This window comes from Girardinichthys multiradiatus, chromosome 11, assembly GCF_021462225.1.
Source record: "Girardinichthys multiradiatus isolate DD_20200921_A chromosome 11, DD_fGirMul_XY1, whole genome shotgun sequence".
Taxonomy (NCBI): domain Eukaryota; kingdom Metazoa; phylum Chordata; class Actinopteri; order Cyprinodontiformes; family Goodeidae; genus Girardinichthys; species Girardinichthys multiradiatus.
The window spans coordinates 7,654,630-7,678,370 of record NC_061804.1 but is presented as its reverse complement, the minus strand read 5'-3'; the positions used below and the strand labels follow the sequence as shown (position 1 = coordinate 7,678,370).

The 23,741-nt window shown below is 39.2% G+C and overlaps 1 protein-coding gene across 2 annotated transcripts in view; it reads left to right on the top strand.

Annotated features, from left to right (window-relative positions):
• The window catches only part of klf8 (Kruppel-like factor 8), an 85,531-nt gene that overhangs the window by 37,151 nt on the left and 24,639 nt on the right, over positions 1-23,741 (top strand). The window contains exons 1-2 of one of the 2 annotated variants that reach the window (XM_047378493.1): positions 6,273-6,417; positions 6,743-7,081. In XM_047378493.1, the coding sequence (XP_047234449.1) occupies positions 6,379-6,417; positions 6,743-7,081 (378 nt within the window). In that variant the 5' untranslated portion in view covers positions 6,273-6,378. Of the gene's footprint in view, positions 1-6,272; positions 6,418-6,742; positions 7,082-23,741 lie in introns of those variants that run through there. The other variant, XM_047378494.1, reaches the window with a different exon arrangement.

The window sequence follows — 23,741 nt, the reverse complement described above, 5'->3', positions numbered from 1 at the left end:
AAGGTCCAGGGGATCATCAAGATGATTTGTTTGTTTTCTTTTTGGAACATGTGGGATAGGCATTCATGTATTTCTGATGGGTTTTGGGCCTTGGAACTCTCCCATGGAGGCCATTTTTGCCCAATCTCTTTCCTATTATTGAATCATAAACTCTGACCTTAGCTGAAGCAAGTTAAGACTGCAGTGCTTTCGATGATGTTCTGGGTTCTTTTGTGACCTCCTGGATGAATCCTTGATGTGCTCCTGGAATAATTCTGGTTCAGCACTGTTTCATGTTTTCCCATGTTTTTGTAGATAATGGTTTTTACTTTTCACCTAAATCTAAAAGTCTTAGAAATGACTCTGTGACCCTTTCCAGACTATTAGATGTCGGTGGCTTTTTTGCTGCTCTTGAATTTCTTTTCTATTTAAGGGATTTCTTGATTTTCAGAGATCTGGAAATAATTAGGCCCAGGTATGGCTGGTTGATTGAACTCAGTTGCCCAAAATAGTGGTTAATCGGTTAAATAATGATTTAACAATGGGCACAATTTTTACATAGGGGCCAGGATGTTTGGATAGCCTTTTTCCTATAAACCAACATTTGACATCAGAGTTTTGTATTTACTTTATTTAGGTTATTTTTATCTGATACCAACATTTATTTGATGATATGGAACATTTAAGTGTGACAAAAAATAAAAACAGAAGATATTTGTTAGTGGGCAAATACATTTTCAGCCAAATAGTGTCAGAGTAAGTGAAGAAAATCTGCATTCGTCTCTTTTTCTTTTCCAGCCCTGCTCATCCCTCAATCTCCCAACTCCCCCCACAACTTCCTGTGATGGGATCAGAGGCTGACAGGGTCACACCCACCCCACCCTTATTTATTCCTGGAACTCCTCAGTGGGACCCCCTTCTCCTGGGTGGGGGTTTGCACACAGGCATCTTGTCAGTCCTCATTTATACACATAACATGCGCATAGGCTCACCCCAGTCTCTCACTATCGCTGCTCGTTAGTGCTGCTCTTCACACACACTCACACACACACACATGCACATAACTCTTGGCCCCCCTCGGTGCACTGCTTCCTCTCTACTGCCTTGTTTGAGGGCAGATGTGGATCAAGTTGGATTTGTTAAAGATTCTCAATGTTTGCTTCGTTCTGTTTGCAGTGGAAATGTGTGTGATTTACAAGCTGAAACACCATCCAGCTGACTTTTTTAGTGCTTACATTATACACTAAAGCCCATCTATCTAGAAATCCAGACAGACTGAAATTAAACACTAAACAATTATTTGCAAGTGAAATTTGATCCAGTTCTGTTTATACCATGCAGTTTTTAAATCCAAAACATTTCTGAAGTGGCTTATATTAAGGTCTATGTAGCTACATAAATTAATTAATTAAATCAAAAAGGGCAGTTTATTACTAACAGTAACAGTGTGACCGATTGGTCAGTTTGGTTCAAATATGTCTACATTGTCATTGTGAGTTTAATGAAGATGAGGAAAAGTTAATAACACTATGAATAAGCTCATGTGTTTTAGGTAATTCTTCAGACAGTTAATGCTAATAAGCTGTCTGTTACATAACAACATTTCTGCTTTGTGGTTGTGCTGCTTTCCAATCGTTATTTTTTATTGTGGATGGGTTGCCCTGATCAGCTCTAAACAGTTTTCTTTACGCATGAGTAATGACACTTGTGTGCTGCCCTCAGTGTCTTGTAAACTGCTGCAGATAAACCCTCAACCTGAGTCTCCAGACTGTATTTAAATTTAAATTTGTAGACCCAGACTCAGTTGTGTGTGTTTGGTACAAAGTAAAAAGATTTACATGTTAACAAGCCAAACTGACAGAATTCAGAAAATCAAAATACATACAGTTCTACTCTTAAATTACTTCATGTGCTTATTTATGTTTTGTCAAATTACTTACAGAATTCTTCAAATATGTATAGATGATACATTTAGATTAAATTTAATAAAAAACAGCACCAAATGTAACAATTGTCAACTTGTACCCTATCTACAACAGCTTGTAGATAGGGTCATAGCAGATGGGAAGTCACCAGTTACTAAAAACGGTACATGGAAACCAGAATATTTTGGAGAAAATATTGGTTTAAACTCTTCAAAGAGTTTGCAAAGAGTCAACAATTCTGATAAATAGTTTTAAAAAATTACCGACTTTATGTGAAGAACTTCCTTGGAGCAGAAATAAAACTCACACCAGTGTAGCTGCAATAATGTTGTTTCAGGGCATTCATACATATATCTTAGTTGTTCTGCTGTAGAAATATGCTTCACTTTCTTAGAAAGAACTTTTCTGTGTCATGTTTAATTCCAGGGCAAAATGCCAACACCAGAGAATGCATTTGGCACAGGATTCAAAGAAGTAATTTCTTTTTTTCACCAAAAAATATACTTTCATCCAGGGGAGTCAGACATTGTCAGTTTTTTTTTTTTTGGGGAGGGGGGTAAGGCATAAAGCTGCATTTAGCTTTGTTGAGAGACACAGAGGGGGCTCTGCCTGGTCACAATAGGGATAGGGGTGAGGGGTGAGCGATGGGGGCTACTGTGTGTGTATGTTTGTGTGTGTCCTCTGCAGAAATGTGTGAGAGGGGTGGTGCTTAGAGCCACACCCAGCCTGATTAGCTAAGGCCCCACCTCACTGTGGAATCTGCTGGGCTGGGTAACATGCCAGCATTAAGCACATCCCCATGGTTCAAACTAATAGGAAACAAAAAACATTGCAAAGAAGTTAGCCAGAAGCATTGTTCATAAATCAGCGTCTATGTGGGCATCTTTCCTCAAATCCATGTGGCCAGCAGGTAATAGGTTTTGCAAATCATGTAACAGCAGTTTAGATTGATCACTTTAGCTTTAAATGCCTTAAAATCCTAAGTATGCCAGCTGAGTATAACCTCTCTGTTGTCCTAGTGGTTTCTAACAAAAAAAGTTCTTGCATCTGTCTTCAGTACTACAGATAATATTAAAAAGTTACCATAAATTGATTTGGCCAACATATTTATGATTCAAACAATTTACTTTTACAGTTATTTTACTAAACTTGTTCTTGGGCTTTTCAAACTCCAATTTTTAAATAATTAGATTTTGTACACTGAACAGCATACTCTGCATGTATGTGGCATACATGCAGAGTATGCTGTTCATCTATTAGGAAACAATTTTTATAAGAGATCATTTAAACATTTAAAAAGAACTGAGACTTCAAATTGCTTCAATGTTTGGTTCCATTCATTTTGGTCTTTTTGGACCCAGAACAAACAATAGTTGGAAAGAGGTCATTAGCAGCCAGCTAACTGAGTATTAATAATTTTTAATGGAAAATAGGATAAAGATAAATTACCAACTCACTGATCAAGAGTGAAATAACATTGAACAGTGAACTATTTAGCTTCTATGCATGTCAGATTTAGTTTTAAACATCCTATATTTGCACTTTTTATTAGAGTTACCGCAAGTGACATGATTTATTTGGACAAATTCAAGCTAGAAATCTTTTGAGGATCATCCTTAGTGGTTGGGATTACTACTACATCTCCATGTTGTCCTACGGGGTAACTCCACACTGGATAAAGACGTAAAAATTATGTAAAACAATCATTCAGAGCATGGATGATCTTTGCATAATTCTGGTGAGGTCTTCAGGGATGTATAAGGAACATTCTGGACATGTTTGGATTACCATTATGGGTTTATTAATCTTCCATAGCAAAATTCATCCATCCAACCAATTGGCTTTGCTTTTCCAAGATTAGGTTGCAGGGTAACAGGTCATAGCTGCCCTCTTCCATCTTTGGACGAGATCTACAGGAGCCGCTGCCTCCGGAGAGCCTGCAGCATCATCAGGGACTCCTCACACCCTGTCCACCGCCTCTTTGAACTTTTACCCTCAGGGAGGCGATTCAGAGCAATAAAGTCAAAAACAAGCAGACTGAAAAACAGTTTCTACCCAAGAGCTGTTGTTGCCCTGAACACTGCAAATTCATGTAAACCCTGATTTATTCATTTATTTATTTATTTAATTGTTTTCACCGACTTTGAGAGTTAGTATTTTTTTGAATTTCGTTGTGCATTACTTACACAATTACAATAAAAAAAGGATATTGAAAAGAAACCTGGACGTCCCTCTCTCCTGTGGCCCTCTCCACCTTCTTGTTGGGGATCCTAAGGTGTTATGGCTATATAGTCCCTTCAGCCATGATACACATCTCATGACCATAGGTGAGGGCATAGACAGGGCAATTAATTGAGAAGTTCTCTTTTTAGGTCAACTCTTCGCACCACAACAGTCTGGAGCTGTGCCCAGAGTAGAGCAGACAAGGCCCCAATTCATCCCTGTATCTCCTGCTCCATCTAACCTCATGAACATGACACCAATGTAGCAATGTTGTGTTTTTTTTTTATTTAAGTCCTAAGTAGAGCTTTGGGTAGCAGTGGCTGTGGCTTGGCTGTAGATAATCTGAAGCGGGGCTGCACTTTCCATTCTCTCTTTGGTCATTATTATTTCAGTTTTACAGGACACACCAGTCTGTTTACATTAATCCTGTGTGATGTGAGCAGAGTTACTGATGAAAACAATTCATGTGTCCATTTATTTGTGTTAAATTTAACTTTCATGCAAACACATGTCTGAAGAAAATATTTCTAAGCTTTCAACCTCACTTGCACTAGAAGATAAGATGCCATCTAAACAAGTAATGCTAGATTCATTGCACCGTTTTTTTTTTGTACAAAGCATTTTAAGTGAGAGCGTGCTGACCTTACAACACCGGGTTATTCTTTGAAGACTCTAAATAGTCTACAGAAATTCCTCAGAAACAAGGCTACATTCTCTCTAGCATCAGCTGAAATTAAAGGGGAAGTAAAACAGAAAGCAGACAAGTTAGCATGCTATAAAGTCCAAGTGGGGTTCATGACCTGTTAACTGACAGCAGCATTAAGTAAATGACGTCATATTTTTACTATATTGATTAAGGTTTTAAATAGATTCTGATCCGTTTTAGCAGTTTGATCCATTTTAGTGTGATTTTATTTGAGAAACCAGCTCAAAATGATGCATAATCGTGAAATGGAAGGAAATGATTGACATGGTTTTGATTTTGTATGATGTGCATTTGTACTTAGGTCATCTGAGCCAATACTTTATAGAAGCACCTTTTGCTAGAGACATATCACTTTGCAAGCTTTAAACAGCAAGGGAAATTCTTCTTTGCAAAATAGCTCAAGCTCATCCTTCTGAGCTTCGTCACCATAGCATGATTTTGCCACCATTGTGTTTCACTGTGTTGATGTTGTGTTTAGTGTTAATTTACCAGCATTTTCCATGGAGCTCAGTTGACTTTGGCTCAGTGGGAGGAATAGTTGAATTGCAATCTGTTTGTGACTGCGATTACTTGAATGTGGCTATAGTGTAAAGTGCTTTGAGTGATCAGTAAGACTGTATATAAAATAGGAGTTCCTATGGCTTTATTTATTAAGGGCTTTCTTCTTGCCACTCTTCTATAAGGACCAGATTTGTAGAGTACGCAGCTAATAGTTGTTCTGTTGACAGATGTGAAAGAGGGCATGAATACTTTTGGTAGGTCAGTGTGGGTTTTCTGGTATGAATCTAAGATTTTAGACGTGGTAGCTTTTTCTGATGTTAGAACTTGTCCTTGTTTTCTTTTTTGAGCCTGTCTGTTTTGCTCTCAATTCAATTCAAAAACAATCTGTACTATATTTGCATGTAGTCTGTTCAGGAACTACTTTAACAGTATAGCTGTGGTCTGTAAATGTGTCTAAGATATCTTTGACCAACACGGAAAAAAGACTTGAAACTTTGCTTTATTTAAACAGAAGTAAAAACAAACGGTATCAGTTTACCCTCTAACTGTCCCTAAATTTGTGGAAATATTTAGTTAAAGCACAGAAACCATTGAAGTAGATCCTTTTTGGCTTTACTTGTCAAAGTTTCTGTTCCCTGATAATTTGTGGGAGAACTGTTGATTGTCTGACAGAGTAAAACTTATAAAGGAAGAGGAAATGGACAGTAGATTAGGCCAGAGGAGCCGGGGTGTGTTGCTTCTCCTCCTGAATGGTTGTGTGAGTGCTTTGGCACTCCCCAGTTGCTCTCTGAATGTGTGTGTGTGTGTGTGTGTGTTGTAGCTCGGCTTCCAGAAAAGGGTGTGTCCGCCTGCCTGCCACTGAAAGGGAGGGAGGGGTCAGTTCACGGCTACTCCTCCCTGCTCTGTCTGTTATTTCTCTTTCGTTCTCATTCCCTTGGTGTCAGCCTCAGGATTTAGGCCTTTGTTTCTCTGCCTTCTCTTCTCTTCTGTTACTTTTGCTTTAAATTTTCTCTCTTGTTACACTCTGAATGTGTGTGTGCCTGAATGTTTTTACCCCCTCCTCGGGCTGATTTTACAGAGGAGGTAAAGCTTGTTATCAGTCTATTTGCCTTTAAACTCCAATGTACAGCTTCCTCTTCTACTTGACTACCACTACTCCTTTCTATCTTTTCTTTCTCTTATTTTCCTCCCATATTTTAACCCCTCACCCCCCTTATTCTGGCTTCAAACTTTTTTCTTTACCTTGCCATGACCCCTCCCCCCTTTTCTCCCCTCAGCTACCCCCATCATCTCTTCTCCACCCTATGCTTAACCCCCCCCCCATTCCACCTTTCTGTCCTTCTCTACATCTTCTGGACAATTTGTGCCTTCCTCCCTCTAATCTTCTGCTTCTTCTCCTCTTCCTCAGTGCCAGTCAACTCTAAAGCAGAAGAAGAGTGCCGCCGGTGCCCGAAAGAAGCAGAGGAGCTCGGCCAACAAGCAGAGCGCCGTGACCCGGCAGTTGTCATCATCGCCACCACCGCCATCCTCACCTCCGCCCCCCGCAGCCAAACAAGAGCAGGAGGAGGAGGAGGAGGCGCTGACCACTGGGCCTCGGCCGCCGCACGAGGAGAAGAAGCTGAAGGAGGTGGTGACGCTCACCGTTGGGGTGAAGCAGGAGGAAACGGAAGAGGAGAAGGAGGCACAAGGCCAGAGAGACATGCCCTCAGTACAGATCAAATCAGAGCCAGAGGAGATGGAGTGCACGGTGAGGAAGACGGGGGTGAGGGGAGGGGTTTGGTTGGAGGTTATTGGTGGATGATTAGAAGGGATGGGGGTGGATGAACTGATGGAGGAGAATCAGTTGGGTGTAGGTGAGGGTAAGCAGGCGTGGCTGCAGGTAATAACATGTTGGAACATGTTGAGCCCTCACAAGATTCAAGTAAAAGTAAAGGTTCTGGTTTATCTGCTCATGCTGCATCTGTTGAAAATTGTTCTAAATTAAGCAGCATTTTGTGAATCTGTTTTTTTGGAAGGAACATGGGGCTCTCAGGAGGTTATCGTACCATTTTGCCTTTTTTCTCTGTTGATTTCCGACCCCCATTTGCAAAGGCTGAAATGAAACAAATGTCTAACTGAAAACCATGCTATAATTTCAACATTTCACTGATATGTAGATACTTTTGCCATTCCGACTGGCAGTCATTGGCCAGCGCTAATCAAAGTAAAAGTGGTCCAGTTTTGGCGAGCAGCTGATTTTTCAATGCAATTCTGCTAATTATTTCATATTACATGTGTCAGTATTTATTATTTATTTATAATGATTTCAAACACATATCATAAAATACAAAATACAGAGACAAATTAAAGACAAAAATTAACCTAAAAAGCAATACTTGTCAACATTTGGTAGAGATGGAGCCATTTTAAACGTACAGACACCTGATCGAGTTCTGCAGTTTTACAATAGTGACTGTTTGATGTGGTGAGAAGACTACAGACTATCCTCATCTTTAAAGACTGCTTTCTGCCCTCAGAGAGGCAAACAAGGTAAAGATGTTCTGTCCCCACTAATAACCCAAAAAAACAAGGTAATATGTTAAAAACACCCTGGAAACCTTGCTTTTTGTCTCTTTGAACATTCGGTTTGTTCTCAAATTCTGGGAAATAGATTGGCAACGAAGGTGTAGCATTTGAGTTGAATTTAGTATGAATAGATAGAGTTAAGGGGAGTTGTATTGTAGTTGATCTGAACTTCTGTTTATGTGAATAATGAGGAGTTTAGTGATGGTGATGATAGGTTTTTAGCCAAAATGTTTAGGATAGTAGAAACATGACCATGAACTTATGCAACATAAAGTTATTTACTTTACAAGGACAGAAAACTGGACAAGTTGAAGGCCGCAAGCATTTTGATGAAATAACTATGGAGCTGAAGTTTGGAGCAGGACCTTGGCTAAATCCAGACCATTGTTACCTTTTATGTTTTCACATGCCTGGATCCAGACCGAGGTCCAAAATTGAACTAAATTATGTGAAACAGATATTTTATCTGGAAAATAAAGAAGTGGAAATAGCTGGCTAGACATTGGGTGTAGAAGTGTGTTGGAATCATAAAAGTGTGTGTGTGTGCACAGGTGTGTGTATATATATATATATATATATACACATACAGTACAGACCAAAGTTTGGACACACCTTCTCATTCAAAGAGTTGTCTTTATTTTCACGACTATGAATATTGTAGCTTCACACTGAAGGCATCAAAACTATGAATTAACACATGTGGAATTATATACTGAACAAAAAAGTGTGAAACAACTGAAAATATGTCTTATATTCTAGGTTCTTCAAAGTAGCCACCTTTTGCTTTGATTATTGCTCCGCACACTCTTGGTATTCTGTTGATGAGCTTCAAGAGGTAGTCACCTGAAATGGTTTTCCAACAATCTTGAAGGAGTTCCCAGAGATGCTTAGCACTTGTTGGCCCTTTTGCCTTCACTCTGCGGTCCAGCTCACCCCAAACCATCTCGATTGGGTTCAGGTCCGGTGACTGTGGAGGCCAGGTCATCTGGCGCAGCACCCCATCACTCTTCTTCTTGATCAAATAGCCCTTAGACAGCCTGGAGGTGTGTTAGGGGTCATTGTCCTGTTGAAAAATACATGATGGTCCAACTAAACGCAAACCGGATGGAATAGCATGCCGCTGCAAGATGCTGTGGTAGCCATGCTGGTTCAGTATGCCTTCAATTTTGAAAAAATCCCCAACAGTGTCACCTGCAAAGCACCCCCACACAATCACACCTCCTCCTCCATGCTTCACGGTGGGAACCAGGCATGTAGAGTCCATCCGTTCATCTCTTCTGCCCCGCACAAAGACACGGTGGTTGGAACCAAAGATCTCAAACTTGGACTCATCAGACCAAAGCACAGATTTCTACTGGTCTAATGTCCATTCCTTGTGTTCTTTAGCCCAAACAAGTCTCTTCTGCTTGTTGTCTGTCCTCAGCAGTGGTTTCCTAGCAGCTATTTTACCATGAAGGCCTGATTCACACAGTCTCCTCTTAACAGTTGTTCTAGAGATGTGTCTGCTGCTAGAACTCTGTGTGGCATTGACCTGTTCTCTAATCTGAGCTGCTGTTAACCTGCGATTTCTGAGGCTGGTGACTCGGATGAACTTATCGTCCGCAGCAGAGGTGACTCTTGATCTTCCTTTCCTGGGGTGGTCCTCATGTGAGCCAGTTTCTTTGTAGCGCTTGATGGTTTTTGCGACTGCACTTGGGGACACTTTCAAAGTTTTCCCAATTGTTCAGACTGACTGACCTTCATTTCTTAAAGTAATGATGGCCACTCATTTTTCTTTACTTAGCTGCTTTTTTCTTGCCATAATACAAATTCTAACAGTATTCAGTAGGACTATCAGCTGTGTACTGTATCCACCTCCTGCACAACACAACTGATGGTCCCAACCCCATTTATAAGGCTTGAAATCCCACTTATTAAACCTGACAGGGCACACTTGTGAAGTGAAAACCATTTCAGGTGACTACCTCTTGAAGCTCATCAACAGAATGCCAAGAGTGTGCAGAGCAGTAATCAAAGCAAAAGGTGGCTACTTTGAAGAACCTAGAATATAAGACATATTTTCAGCTGTTTCACACTTTTTGTTCAGTATATAATTCCACATGTGTTAATTAATAGTTTATATATATATATATATATATATATATATATATATATATATATTATGTGTTTTTGTTGTTCCTCTTTGCATTTAAATATGTATTTTCTACAAATTTACCCCACAAATTTCTGTTTTGGTAACGAGCTAAAAAATTTTGCAGATGTCTTCGGCATTCAGCAGATTGTCAGCATTGCACAAAGATTTAATACTTCTTGCTGTAAAAGTTATGGCACATTACTGTTTTTAAATCAGAGTATTGCATCTATTGCATTTACAAACCGAGTGTTGTAAACGTGTTACTATTTTAAAGGTTTATCCTCAAACTGTTTTAAATATTTAGCTGTATCTTAGTATGCCCATGGGGCTTTATTATGCCACAGGGCCCCCCAAACTCTGCAAAGTATGAGTAAGTCTCAGTTTTCTTACGTTTTATCAAGGTATTATCGTAATTCACAAAAAATACACAACATCAAATTTACATATTAATATATTAATTGTTAGACTTTATTTTAATAAATGGACAAGCTGCGTACGACTGAAGAAAACACCAGTCTCTTCCATATCTCACAGTGGTGGAACACTTAAACAAAGACATAAAAGTAAAGAATGTGAATTTAAAATGTAGAATTCAACAGATGTAATTAGTCGGGTTATCTGTACTGACAATAAGCACATACTGGGCTCTATATGTAGCTGGTAGACAGTCACTCTCGCAGCTCGTTGACAAGGTGTGTTAGAAAACAGTGTTACATTAAAGAGAGGGATAGGTTACTGTCCAAGTTCTCTACAACTGGAGATATTTCCATACAGTCTACCTAAACAATGGAAAAGGTGGACTGGGCGGAGAAGCACTCCACAGAAAAGACCCTGGTCACTCTGGATATGAACAGTCATACCCAGAGTATATGAACAGTCTTGGAAGTGTGAGTGTAAGAAGCAGTATTCAGTTTTTTATCTGCTCTGGTAGCAAACCTTCAACGAGCTGTTTTATTTCACTGGTAGACACAGGAGCTCTCGCTGCTCATTGCTGCAGACAGAGTTACTGTATCTTTAAAAGATTGATGGGTGGTGGGTGGGTGTGGGGGTGTTCTTTCCATTCTGTGGAACACCTGAGAAAATTAGGTGGTTTTAAAAGTGTAACTTTTTCAAGCTGTGAAATACCTTGATACCATGAGCAATGGCTGACCTTGATGCTACTTGAACAAACATTTCACATAGGGGTTTTTGATATTTCTGTCATAGTTTTCCTTCAATTTTGTCCCATAAAATGATTTTCATCTTCTGCCTTTAAAATAAAGTGATTGTTGAGACATTTTAATTTTTTTGATTTGACATTTTGGAATCTTTGGATGTTTTTACAATGATTTTTACCATTTTATGCTGTCTTCAAATATCCCTTTTTGTTACCTATCAGTATTTCTTACTTGCTTGTGAAGATCTTGCACCCTTTTTATTGGTGTGTGCTTAATAAATATAATCATAAGTAATCTCTGTACATTGCCCTGCGTGAGCTCGCTGGTTGGCAGTGCAGACAAGTCGCAGCACATTAACATTTCTAGCTGCATATTGAAGCTCGTGGGTTTAGGTCCATAACCTGTTATAATCAGACCATATACAGTACAGGGTGTGAGGAGTAATGATAAGGTGATGTTTGTCAGAGTTGCAGGCACGCAACAGCAGCCATTACCTCAGCCAGCCATGCAGAGAAAGGATGCATGCAGGGAAGGTGGAGTTGGCAGGATGGGTGCAGCATGAGGAGAAATTGCTGGAGGAAGTGTAAAAGAGCACGAGGAGACAGATGGGGATAGGTTTGAGATGGAGCAAGGAGATATGGTGGAGGTTAGAGAAGGTGTGGACAGTCCGATAAGAGCAGACTGCACTGCAGGATTAGGACTGCTGTCCATTTTGTCCTCCATGTTGGGATGAAGACTGAATCTAGTTTCTTGCCTTGTATTTTTCAAAAGTAAATCCTGCAGTCTGACAGGCTCAGAAAGACAGTTACTGTTATACATCCCATATTATTATATCATGTTAATTATATCCCCAAGTCAGATTTACCACTGTCATTACTTATTAAAGCAAGACAACGCCTACGTTTACCCAATTATTCAGCAGCTTGTTGAATCATCTTAAGCATCAATAACGGAGTAGTTTTCTTTAAATCTTTATCAGCTTCTCACATCTTTGTGGAGGTATTTTGGCCTGCTTTTCATTTCATTGAGGTTTGCTGAGATTTGTTTCTACACAGCTCTCTTAAGGTCCCAGTTCAATCAAGTTGAAGTCTGGACTTTGACTGGACCATTATAGCACCTTCATTCTTTTCTTTCTCAGCCATTTTGTTGGTGCTGCTGTGTTAGGGTTGATGACTCAGTTTGATCCAAGCCTTATTTGTCAGACAGACAGATTTGACACATTTGGCTTTAGAATACATGGTATACAGAGAAATTCACGGTTGACTCAAAGACTGCATGGTGCCCAGGAACCACGGCTGCAAAAATGAGCCCAAACCATCACCCCATCCACCGCCATGCTTGCCAGTTAATGTAAGGTGTTTGATCCTATATGTTTTGTTTGGTTGCCCTGCGATGGAGTGGCGACCTGTCCAGGGTGTACCCTGCCTCTCGCCCATAGACTGCTGGAGATAGGCACCAGCTCCCCCGCGACCCACTATGGAATAAGCAGTAGAAAATGACTGACTGACTGGTTGCTTTGGCTGCCTTCCAAAGAAACATTTTTCATTCAGTCTTTGTCTAATTAGGTTGCAATGAGCTTTAACCATTATCCTGCCAACTGAGGCCTGCAGAGTCTAAGATGGAGGTCTTTACTCTGATCATTGCTTTGGCATCGGTTCTATGAATTTGCTGGGTATTTTGTTCCTGGAAAGATTGAGAGCTGTTTTAAATGTTTTCTTTTTCTGAGTAATCTGTCTCTCTGTAAAATGATGGACTTCAAACAGTTTGGAAATTACCTTAGAACCCTTTCCAGGTTGATGGGGAAGCAATGGTTGCATCATTCCTGTTTTCTTAAGTCCTTGCGATTGTGTTAATTACCAGCATGATCTACATAGGGCCGGAAACCTGTCTTGTTCCTCATTTTATCAGACAACTTGAAATTACATAAATTACATTACTATCAGCTGTTTGTCCACAAACTAAATTTGAAGGTTTGAAATTAGCTTTGCCAAACTGGATTAGCAAAAGTGAGCAAAATTACCATCTTAACCAAGTATAAGTGCATGTTTCAGTGGCTTCTCATTCCCTCTTTGGTTGCACTGCTTTTGTAAATGTATAGGCTTGTCTTCAGTTAGGTCTTCAGTGTCGTTTAGTCTAAACTGAAAAACCATGAATGTGTTAACTGGGCTTTCATAAGTGAACTCTGCTGCAGAGTTTGTGTTGAGGAGAGAGGTAAACTGACACATAGACCCTGTGCTGCACAGTTACTAAATGCATGTTTCATCCGATTCAAAGCCGGGCTCTAATTTCCTCTCGGTGATCAATACAGTATTTAAAAAAGTTTTTTTAATTTGAATTCTGTAGCCATAAGATATTTTAAACATGGAACAAAGGCGGATACAATTTGCAGTAGTTTATAAACAGTTCATTAAAATCTATCTGGATGGTTTCTGTGTTAGTCTGAAAGAAGACACATTTTTAAAATTTTTCACAGTTTCTTTGGTGCTGTTGCCTTCTCGTGTGTTTAGTCAGTGACAACCATCATTTTAATGAAACCGGCAACATCTTACCTGGAACAGCTGCACCAAAGGTAAGGGTTTATACACATTCATGAGTTTTTCTTTCTTTAATCATGGGCAACAATCTTTTCGAAGCAGGTTATAAATCTGCTCCTCCCTGAGATTGCAGTATCTTCTAGTAATGCTGACACAAAACAAGCTTGGGCTGACATCGTTGTATGAAGTAGTGATGCTCATTTATTGTATCGTTTATCGTGAAAAATTACTTTTCATGATAAGAATTGATTCTTCGTGACAATGATAAATTTGAATTAATCATGTCTGAAAATGCCAACAACTGAGTATTGTCGTCTCTATTACTCAATACTTTATTAATACTTTCTCTGCTTTGTTCCATGACAGCATCGATAAAGATCAATAAATTCAAATATATGTTTAAATGCAGTTACTGTGTGCAGTTTAGTGATAAAAATCACACCTCTTTATGTAACTGGTGTCCTGAGGAAACCTATTTTGGATATCTTTTTTCTAAGCAGTATTTCTGTTTCTGGAGTTTTTACTGCAGTAACATGCAGTCACATGTTGCCCTAAAGTTGCCCAAAAAAAGTTGTAAATACTTTTTTATCATCACTTTATCGTTATCACAATAAATACCACCAGATATCAATATAAAATCTTAAGTCTATATCGTCCATCCCTGTTATGAAGAATAAATTATTGATTTTTAAATGAAAAATACTGTATTTTAAATACAAGCCCATAAGAAAGATGCGTTCCTTGAGCTTTGTAATGTCTTCTTCAAGTTCTCCCCAAACATGTCAGTGGGATGTACCTTATTCACTCAGGTGCTAAGCTTTAAACCACCCCTTTCTGCAGTTTGCCTGGTTGCAAGTCAGCACTGCGTTTAAGTTTACAAAGGTTTTAGAGAATTCAACCTTCAAAACCGCAGCATTTTTCCTTCATAGTCTTCCGGTCTAAAGTCCTTTTAATAAACATGCCAGTGACAGTAACAATTTATTTCATTTGGCTTTATGGGCCACCCCTCTTCACATGTTGCAGCATACTGCCAGTGTTTTTCTCATAGACCGGTTTAACTTTTCGGAAATATTCTCAAAAGACACGGAAAGTAAAGAACATGCACTGGCCACCCAAAAGTAACTGATTGGTGAAGCACTTTTGAAAAAAAGCATTTAAGAACTTATGCAGTGGGATTTGTTTTATATATATGTTTGTAACATTGTAAAACCATGGTGTTTTGTCTGACTGGGAAAATCTGATAATTCAAAGGAATGAAATCCCATTATATGCTGATGGTACCACACTCATTCATTCAAAAACTCTGTACGTCGACATTTCTCTCAATGTTGTATATAATCTTAAAATCTAACCGCAAAAGACATTTTATCAAACCTTTATCATCTGGCCAAGCATAAGAACTGACAACAAGGATAAAATGCAGAAACGACGTACAGATGAAGTACCAGAGGGACTGATGGACAAAAAGCTAACTTCTGATTGGTTGTTTGAAAAACTTTGAATGATTTAGAGATTTATGTTCACATGAGACTGAAAGTGTCAGGGAATGGGGGAGGGTTCTGTTGAAGCCCCTTGTGTTGTATATATGTGTGTGTTGTGGTATGGTTTGGGTTAGTGATGGGTGGGGGCTGGGTGGAGTAGTATTGCGTAAGGGATCATTAAGCAGAGTGTGTGTGTGTGTGTGTGTGTGTGGACCACACCTCTGCTGCTGTCTCTAACACAGAGGAGTGGACTTTCCTGTCCGCAGATAAAGTCTCCAGGAAGTGGACCCTCCTGCAGCTTGTCCAGTTCAGAACCTAAAACATTCTACTTAATGCCTCAAACCCATCAGAATCATTACTATTATCACTTTTATACATTTAGCCTGAAAGTTTGTGCCCTTTGCATACTGTTGAAAATGAATAACACTACCATTCAGGTGTTACACGCACCAGTGGTTTCACACGTTAGAGTCAAACAAACAATACACATCCTGGTTTGCTTCTCAGCGGAAGATGTTGTGAGCTCCTCTTTTGGACCTGATCACAGCAAACAAATAGCAAAGACTGTAAAACCATGAATGATCTCTATTCAACTGATCTGTAGACTAAATGCTTGGTTAATTATTTCATCTATAAAACACAATAAAGTAATAAAAACAGTGTTCATTAACCCTAAGACAATACCTCTAGATACTGTCATGCAACCAGCTGACATAATGTTATCTGCTAATATTTGTTTTTTTGTGAAATATGAGATTAAACACCTGAGCAGCACGAAACTTTTAAATATATTTCCTACTGCTTTGTCAAAGTTTCAACTTTATACAGCAGATACTGCTCATTTATATTTCAAATAGTTTTCAAAATCTGTTTATAAACTAAAAAAAGCAAGTATTTCTTGTGAAATTTTCAATAGGTAATTAAGTTAAATATGTGACTTAGCTTAGCATATTATCTGCGGCATCAATTCTCAAAGTCTGGACTCCGATCTGGTTTAATCCGGGCCTGGCCCAGACCTTATTTTTAGGGTTTACTCGGACGAGGCTTAACCAGCAGCCGTGTGTGAGGGATCTGATCACAATGCAGTATGATACAACAACACTTATTAATAATAATGAGACTTTCCAAGCAAGGAGCTCCAATTATGAAGCAGGATACTTTTTCTGTACATATATGGTTGTGACCCAAACCAGGACTGGTTGGAACCCTTGAACATTTTTACTAAGCAGATTGAATAGGAGAGCAAACAGGTATAATAACATTTTTAACATTTTGTCACTGCCATTTTTGTCTCCTAAAGTAACAGCCAAAACTTTCAATTTGAAATTTTTTTTATTTCATAAGATGCGTGTATAATCCGGGCCAGGTACACACCTTATTTTTAGGGCACGGCATATTCCACGATGAGAAAAATGCAGACAGGATCAAAGAATTGGAAATGTGGATTTTCTACCTTATATTGTGTGGTGTCGTAGAATTTGTTCATTTGTGGGTTTGATCTGAAAGATTTGGGATTTCTGACCATCTCTATCTGTTCTTTACATTGATGGTCGCTGTGAAAAAGGAGTTAAAAAGAGGCTACATTTGTCAGTGTAGCTCTTTGTCCGTCTGTTCGATGTAACCTACTCAGCCGAGTCTAAACTGTCCTTCAGACACCAGGAACATTCAAAGCAAAGTGTGTAGATTATGAAGCAGGAAAACATCTTTCTCTGCTTTTTCTGCTAGGGGACAAAATATCCCTTGGTGACCAAAATAAAATCCTATCTGGAGAGTGTATTTTTTATATGAAATATGTATGCTCATTTTTATTACTTTTATATGCTTTACAAAAACATAAAATAACTCTTAAATACAGTTAGTCATTATTCTAATGTACTGTTGAACTCAAATAATTTGTTTTCTTTATTAAATATATTAATATTAAATATTTTGAAAATTAAAAATTGAGGTTAAAAACATAGAATTTGCACCAAAAAAAAATAGAACAAATTGAAAGTGAAAGTTAAAAAAGTTCATTGAGGGCAGAAGGCATCATTTTTACACTAGGCTGTTGTGTACTATTATGGTCTGTAAATACCTGTAAGTTCATTAAAGCTATAGTGTAGACATAAAAAAAACCAATCAAGTTAGAATTTCTTGTGATATTACTGTGCTCTTTATGCTTCAATGTCAAACATTACAGCAGCAGTTGGAGATTTTTAGATCACTTAAAGTTGCAAGCTATTTTAATGAAAATGATTTGTTCATTTCTAGTTGTTGTTGAACTCATGTAGAAATACATTTAGACCCTTGAAGGTTTGAGAGTCCCTGTTCCACAGTATATATTAAACTATTAATAAAAAAACAGGACAGTTAACGCTAATCCAACATTCATGAACTATTTATTAATAGAGTTGTAGTAAAAGGAACTGACCTCGTCCATAATAGCTCACTTTATTTAATCTTTTCTCCTCTCAATCTCTGTCATGATCTTTTGCATTGATGGGTGGATAGATTCATGGATGGATGGATGGATGGATGGATCAAACTGAGAAGATGTGTTTCAGGTTTGATGTGCAGTAAAGAGAAGCAGACAGTGTAAAGTTGGGAAAACAGAAGGCAAAACGCAGCTGATTAAACAACATGTCTGCTTCATACAGGTTAATCAGTGTTCCTCAGTGCAAAGGAGTGGGGTCAAGGGTCATTCAGCACATCTATTGTGGCGCTGCAGCAACAAAAAAAGTTAGGAGGAAAATCTCTGGACACACCTTTATCTCATCACTCTTTTCCCTCGATTGTTCCTCTTTTTATACTTTCCCTTCCAAACTTTCCCTCATATGTCCTCCTCTTCCCCTCTTTCACCCCTTTTTTTCTTTCTCCTCTCTCTCTGTCTCTCTCTGTTGGCCTCGCTACCTCACCCTAATAGGATATGTCGGGGGAGGCTCTGCTTCCGCTCGCCCAGTCACCATGGCAACCACAGCTCTGGCGGGAGTTGCCATAAGACTGTATAGCCTTACCCCCGCACCCCCCAAGCCCACCCTATTGCTCCTCCTCTTCCTCCTCCACCTTTTCTCTCTTTCCGATACACACACTCACACTGAATACCTGCCAGTGAAGCACAGTGAATGGATCTAATCTGTGTTTCTCATTTACACAAATACCCACAAACAAACAATGAAGGCCTCTGTGTGTGCGTATGTGTGTGTGTGTGTGAGTCAGTGATGTACGCAACGCACATAAACAAGTCAGTTGTCCTCCAGCAAACAGGAGCGTTCATGCACAAAGAGAGGCCATGACATACACACACACATACAGCTGCGATCTGCGTGTGTTTGCATGTGTGAGAGCATGGTACATGAGAGCTTCAGGGTCTTTTGAGCGTTTACCATGAGGGCTTTCCAAGCATGAGCTGTGTGTGTTTCAGAGCTTTCACTCCTTTCAGAGAATTTCACCGTTTTCACATCCATACTCTGTAAAAGGAGCAATGTTTCAAGGGAGTTGGGGCTTTGCAGTGTAGATACTGGATGGATGCAGCTTTCCTCTCCTGCTGCAGGATTATGACGATGATGATGATGATGTCATTGTTGGCAATGCACCTTCTAGAGTGTGAAGCTTCCAGGAAGTAGGAGCAGCAGCGATGATTGAGACAGGAAACAGTTTTAGTTTTCAGCGTCTTGGTGTAGCTTGTACCGTATATGTGGTTTTCTAATATCTGAGGGCTCTGTTCAGAACAACTGGGGAGGCTGAGAAATGTTCAGCTTGCCTTTGATCGTTGGCAGCAGCGACAAACACACACCCTGCTGCTTTAATTGCCTTGGCAGACAGCTGTGGGGAACCCAGCTACTTCTTTCAGCCGTCATCTGCTGAAGAAATTCAAGCAATTTGAGGCAAAAATGGTTTATTTCTCCAGCAATGAATATGGTGAATATTGCACCATCCTACTCTGGACATATTTGTGTGTTTTCTCATTTTTATCACTTGTAAAATACTAAATATAAAAAGCAGAGGCTAAATGTATTACACTACTGCTTTTATGCAGGTAATTTCTACAATTTTTACCTACATTATGAAGTAAGTTTAGATGTTCTACTGAAAGGTTCATACAGACAGATACGTACCCAGGATGTGCAGCTTATTGTAATATTTTTATCAGATTTTTGTTTTGCTAGGCACCTAAATTAGATCAAAACTCAGTCTAAAGTAATCTGAACATCCTTTGCTAAAAACTGGAAGCTAGTAGAGTAGACTTAAATTGTATTATATTTAGGGCAACTCCGGTATCTCCGTGGTTTAGGAGCTCAGAAGATTTAGATGCCCCAGAACGAAAATGTGGAGTTTTGTATAAAAAAAAAAAAAGAAAGTGTATTTAATTGTTTAAATAATTGTTAAAAAATATTTGTATTTGTTCAATGATTGAATATATGCACAGTATACAAGCTTTGGAAGATAAAGAAAAGAAAAATAAATGTAAAATCTGAATTAAGGCAAATTTTTATTTTGTAAAATATTTGTTTATTATGAAACAATGAACAATAAGAGCCAAAGAAAAAAAATATCTCAGTAGATAATTAGTAATTTTTATTTATCCCTATTTTGTTGTTTAGATAAATATAAAATAGTAAATTGCTGATGAATAAATTAATGAATAAAGTGTTTTAGAAATTGTAAGACATATTTTTCAAAATTACATACATTATTTACATAATAAATAATACATTCATAAACTAACAGGAGAAATGTAGTAAAATGTACAATTTGCTAGATAAAAATTGACATTTAATAATAAATGATAATATTCATGAAGGAGCACGCAGGGATCCAGGGTAATAGCTTTATTGTTTTTATATTCGCTTGTAAACCTGCCAGCAGCGATGCACATGCTTCCAACAGAAACGTCTGTTTCCTCTGGTTAAACGGAGGTCTTGTCTGTGCCAGCTTTGCCTCTAATGAAGTGCTGAAAGATTTACTGCTGCAATGACTGAATCCCGATATTTTAATCATGAAAGGGATGGATATGAAGCAGGAGATGGGTAAAAAACGTTTGTTCCAGTGTGATTTTTTTTTTGGTTTCACCAGAGTGAAAAGACGAGTTGCTGCGTCTCCTCCCCTCAGTTATATGTGCATATAGTTAAGCAGTGCAGAAGCTATATGTATGCTATTTTAACTCAAATTATTCTGGTTCTGATGCACCTCTGCTGTCTGTTACTGTATGTAGACATAATGTTTGCCTGTATATTCTAGAACTTGTTTGTCCTGTACGAGCCTTCCCTGAAGGAAGAAAGAAAACGGAAACAATTTGTTATTTTAAAACAGGCCGCTCTGTGTTTTGACTTGAAAATCTCACAATATAACATTTGCGGAGGTATCAAGCAAGGAGTGGAGTGACAAGCTATGAGTGAGGCCACACTGTTTTCAAGGGTTTTCATTTTGTAAGGCTTGACCTTTTCACCTTTTCATGCGTTCCAAGTCTTAAACCACCTGAATGAGGTGACGGAATTACCCCCTGTATGCAGTCAGGTTCTACATATTGACTTAATGATGGGATTCGGGTTTGTTGACGCAGGGAAACATCTAAAAGTTCCAGGACCCCGGTAACTTTTAGATATCTGTGTTGTACAGTACTCACAGAATTTACAGAAAAACTACAAAGCATTTTCTGGATGCAAAAATGTTATGTACGTTACAGTAGAAGTGTTAAAGGTTTAGATTGCAGGAAGTAAGACGTTATCTTACTGAATCAGCATTGTGATAACTTTTATCATTTTCACATAAGCACAGTTTAAATTGTATGATTTTTATATTGAATGTTCAACTATGAGTGTGATGATGTCAAACATTCAGTTTTAACCTTAAATATTCAGTCTAAACTGCCTTCTTGCCCACTGCTGTGTTTCCATATGTACAATTTAAACATCCAACGTAAGCATGGGTGTCTGCTTTCAGACAAGTGGTTTCTGTCAAACCACCCCAGACTGTAGCAAGCCTTCATGTTTGGTGTGCAGCTGAAGTGAACAACAGGCAAACGTCTGGCTTGGACAACACAGGCAGCTACATCAACCCAGTCTGTGGGGATGCTTCAAGATGTGCTGGGATCAGCCTGTTAACAGGTGAATCAACCAGGGCAGAAAAAGTGGGGACAAGGCTTGCACCTAAATACTGGTTGGAGCCAGTTGGCATTCCTACTAGACATGATCTCAGAAAAGTGGAAAATGGATGGATGAATGGATGATGCATAGATGATGGATGGATGGATGGATGGATGGATGGATGATGGATGGATGATGCATAGAAGATGGATGGATGGATGGGTGGAGAGATGGATGGATGATGCATAGATGATGGATGGATGGATGGATAGATGATGGATGGATGATGCATAGATGATGGATGGATGGATGGGTGGAGAGATGGATGGATGATGCATAGATGATGGATGGATGGATGGATGGGTGGAGAGATGGATGGATGATGCATAGATGATGGATGGATGGATGGATGGATGGATGGATGGATGGATGGATGGACGGATGGGAGGAGAAATGGATGGATGATGCATAGATGATGGATGGATGGATGGATGGATGATGGATGGATGATGCATAGATGATGGATGGATGGATGGATGGGTGGAGAGATGGATGGATGATGCATGGATGATGGATGGATGGATGGATGGATAGATGATGGATGGATGATGCATAGATGATGGATGGATGGATGGATGGATGATGGATGGATGATGCATAGATGATGGATGGATGGATGGATGGGTGGAGAGATGGATGGATGATGCATAGATGATGGATGGATGGATGGATGGATGGATGGATGATGGATGGATGATGCATAGATGATGGATGGATGGATGGATGGATGGATGGATGATGCATAGATGATGGATGGATGGATGGATGGGTGGAGAGATGGATGGATGATGCATAGATGATGGATGGATGGATGGATGGATGATGGATGGATGATGCATAGATGATGGATGGATGGATGGATGGGTGGAGAGATGGATGGATGATGCATAGATGATGGATGGATGGATGGATGGATGATGGATGGATGATGCATAGATGATGGATGGATGGATGGGTGGGTGGAGAAATGGATGGATGATGCATAGATGATGGATGGATGGATGGATGGATAGATGATGGATGGATGATGCATAGATGATGGATGGATGGATGGATGGATGATGCATAGATGATGGATGGATGGATGGATGGATAGATGATGGATGGATGATGCATAGATGATGGATGGATGGATGGATGGATGATGGATGGATGATGCATAGATGATGGATGGATGGATGGATGGGTGGAGAAATGGATGGATGATGCATAGATGATGGATGGATGGATGGATGGATAGATGATGGATGGATGATGCATAGATGATGGATGGATGGATGGATGGATGGATGTGTCTGCTGACCCATCAGCTTACATCCATGTTGTCTAAAAACGTGCGCAGCAACAACAGCAGAGAGAAAACAGGAACTGAGTTATGGCAGTTTGATCATATGAATAAACAAGCAGCCTTTAACTGGTTTGTGGAAATCAATCTGTCGTCAAACACAGTCAGTAATTATTTCTACTTACCCCAATGCTGTACAAGTACAGAATCATGTATTCATTTGTTACCTTACCAAAGTAAAACGACCCTTAGAAATCCCACAGTAAGCATTCATCAGTAAAGTAGATTAATTATTCACCGTGTTAGTTGACCTCTTCTAACCTGACCAGTTTCTCTCTATTAAATGCTTACAGTCACATCACTAAAGCCAAACACACACAATTAAAAAAATTGTTTAAAGGTGCGTCCCTGTATTGAAGCTCTGAATACCTGAACGGCCTTCTTCATAGGTATTAAATACAGTAATACGTCTTACATGTGTCAGCCGTCCTCTGTGGGCAAACTGACAGCTGAGCTATATTGCCCCCCGTAAATCACGCATTACGTTACCAGTATAAAACGTGCGGCCTCATGTACAAGATGATTAAAGTCCTCCAGACGTCATGCATTTGTATTTCTGCACACCGTCTCGGCTGCCGCAGTCACAGCTGCTGGCCGCAGCAGGGAGAGTTAGAGATCACATGAATTAATTGCAAGATGAGGACCGGGTGACCCATTTTACAGCGGAGTTGTTGAACTGAGAAATGCAGGGGGAGGAAGAAGAGCAACACTTCAAGTTCAGTCAAGGATTTCTGCTCTGAACATCCTAATGTGTTAAGTTTATTGTGACTTAGACAAAGAGAACTTGATGTGAGTCTGTTTGGCTTTGGAAAGCTCTTGTTAAAAAGCTTATTATTTGCCAAATGCTTTTTGGTGACATTATAGTTATTTTCAACTTAGAGATTTTCTTAGAATAAATGAGAAAACCAAAAGAGAACGATAGCTTACTTTTTACTGGTTCCCAGGTCTTGGTAGGATGCCCACTGCAGCAGCAAAGTTGGCTGGAAGATGGATAGAGCTAAATAGATAGAGCTAAATACAGGACAACCCTTTGTAATAAGTTAAAATGGCCTAGTCAAAGTTCAGA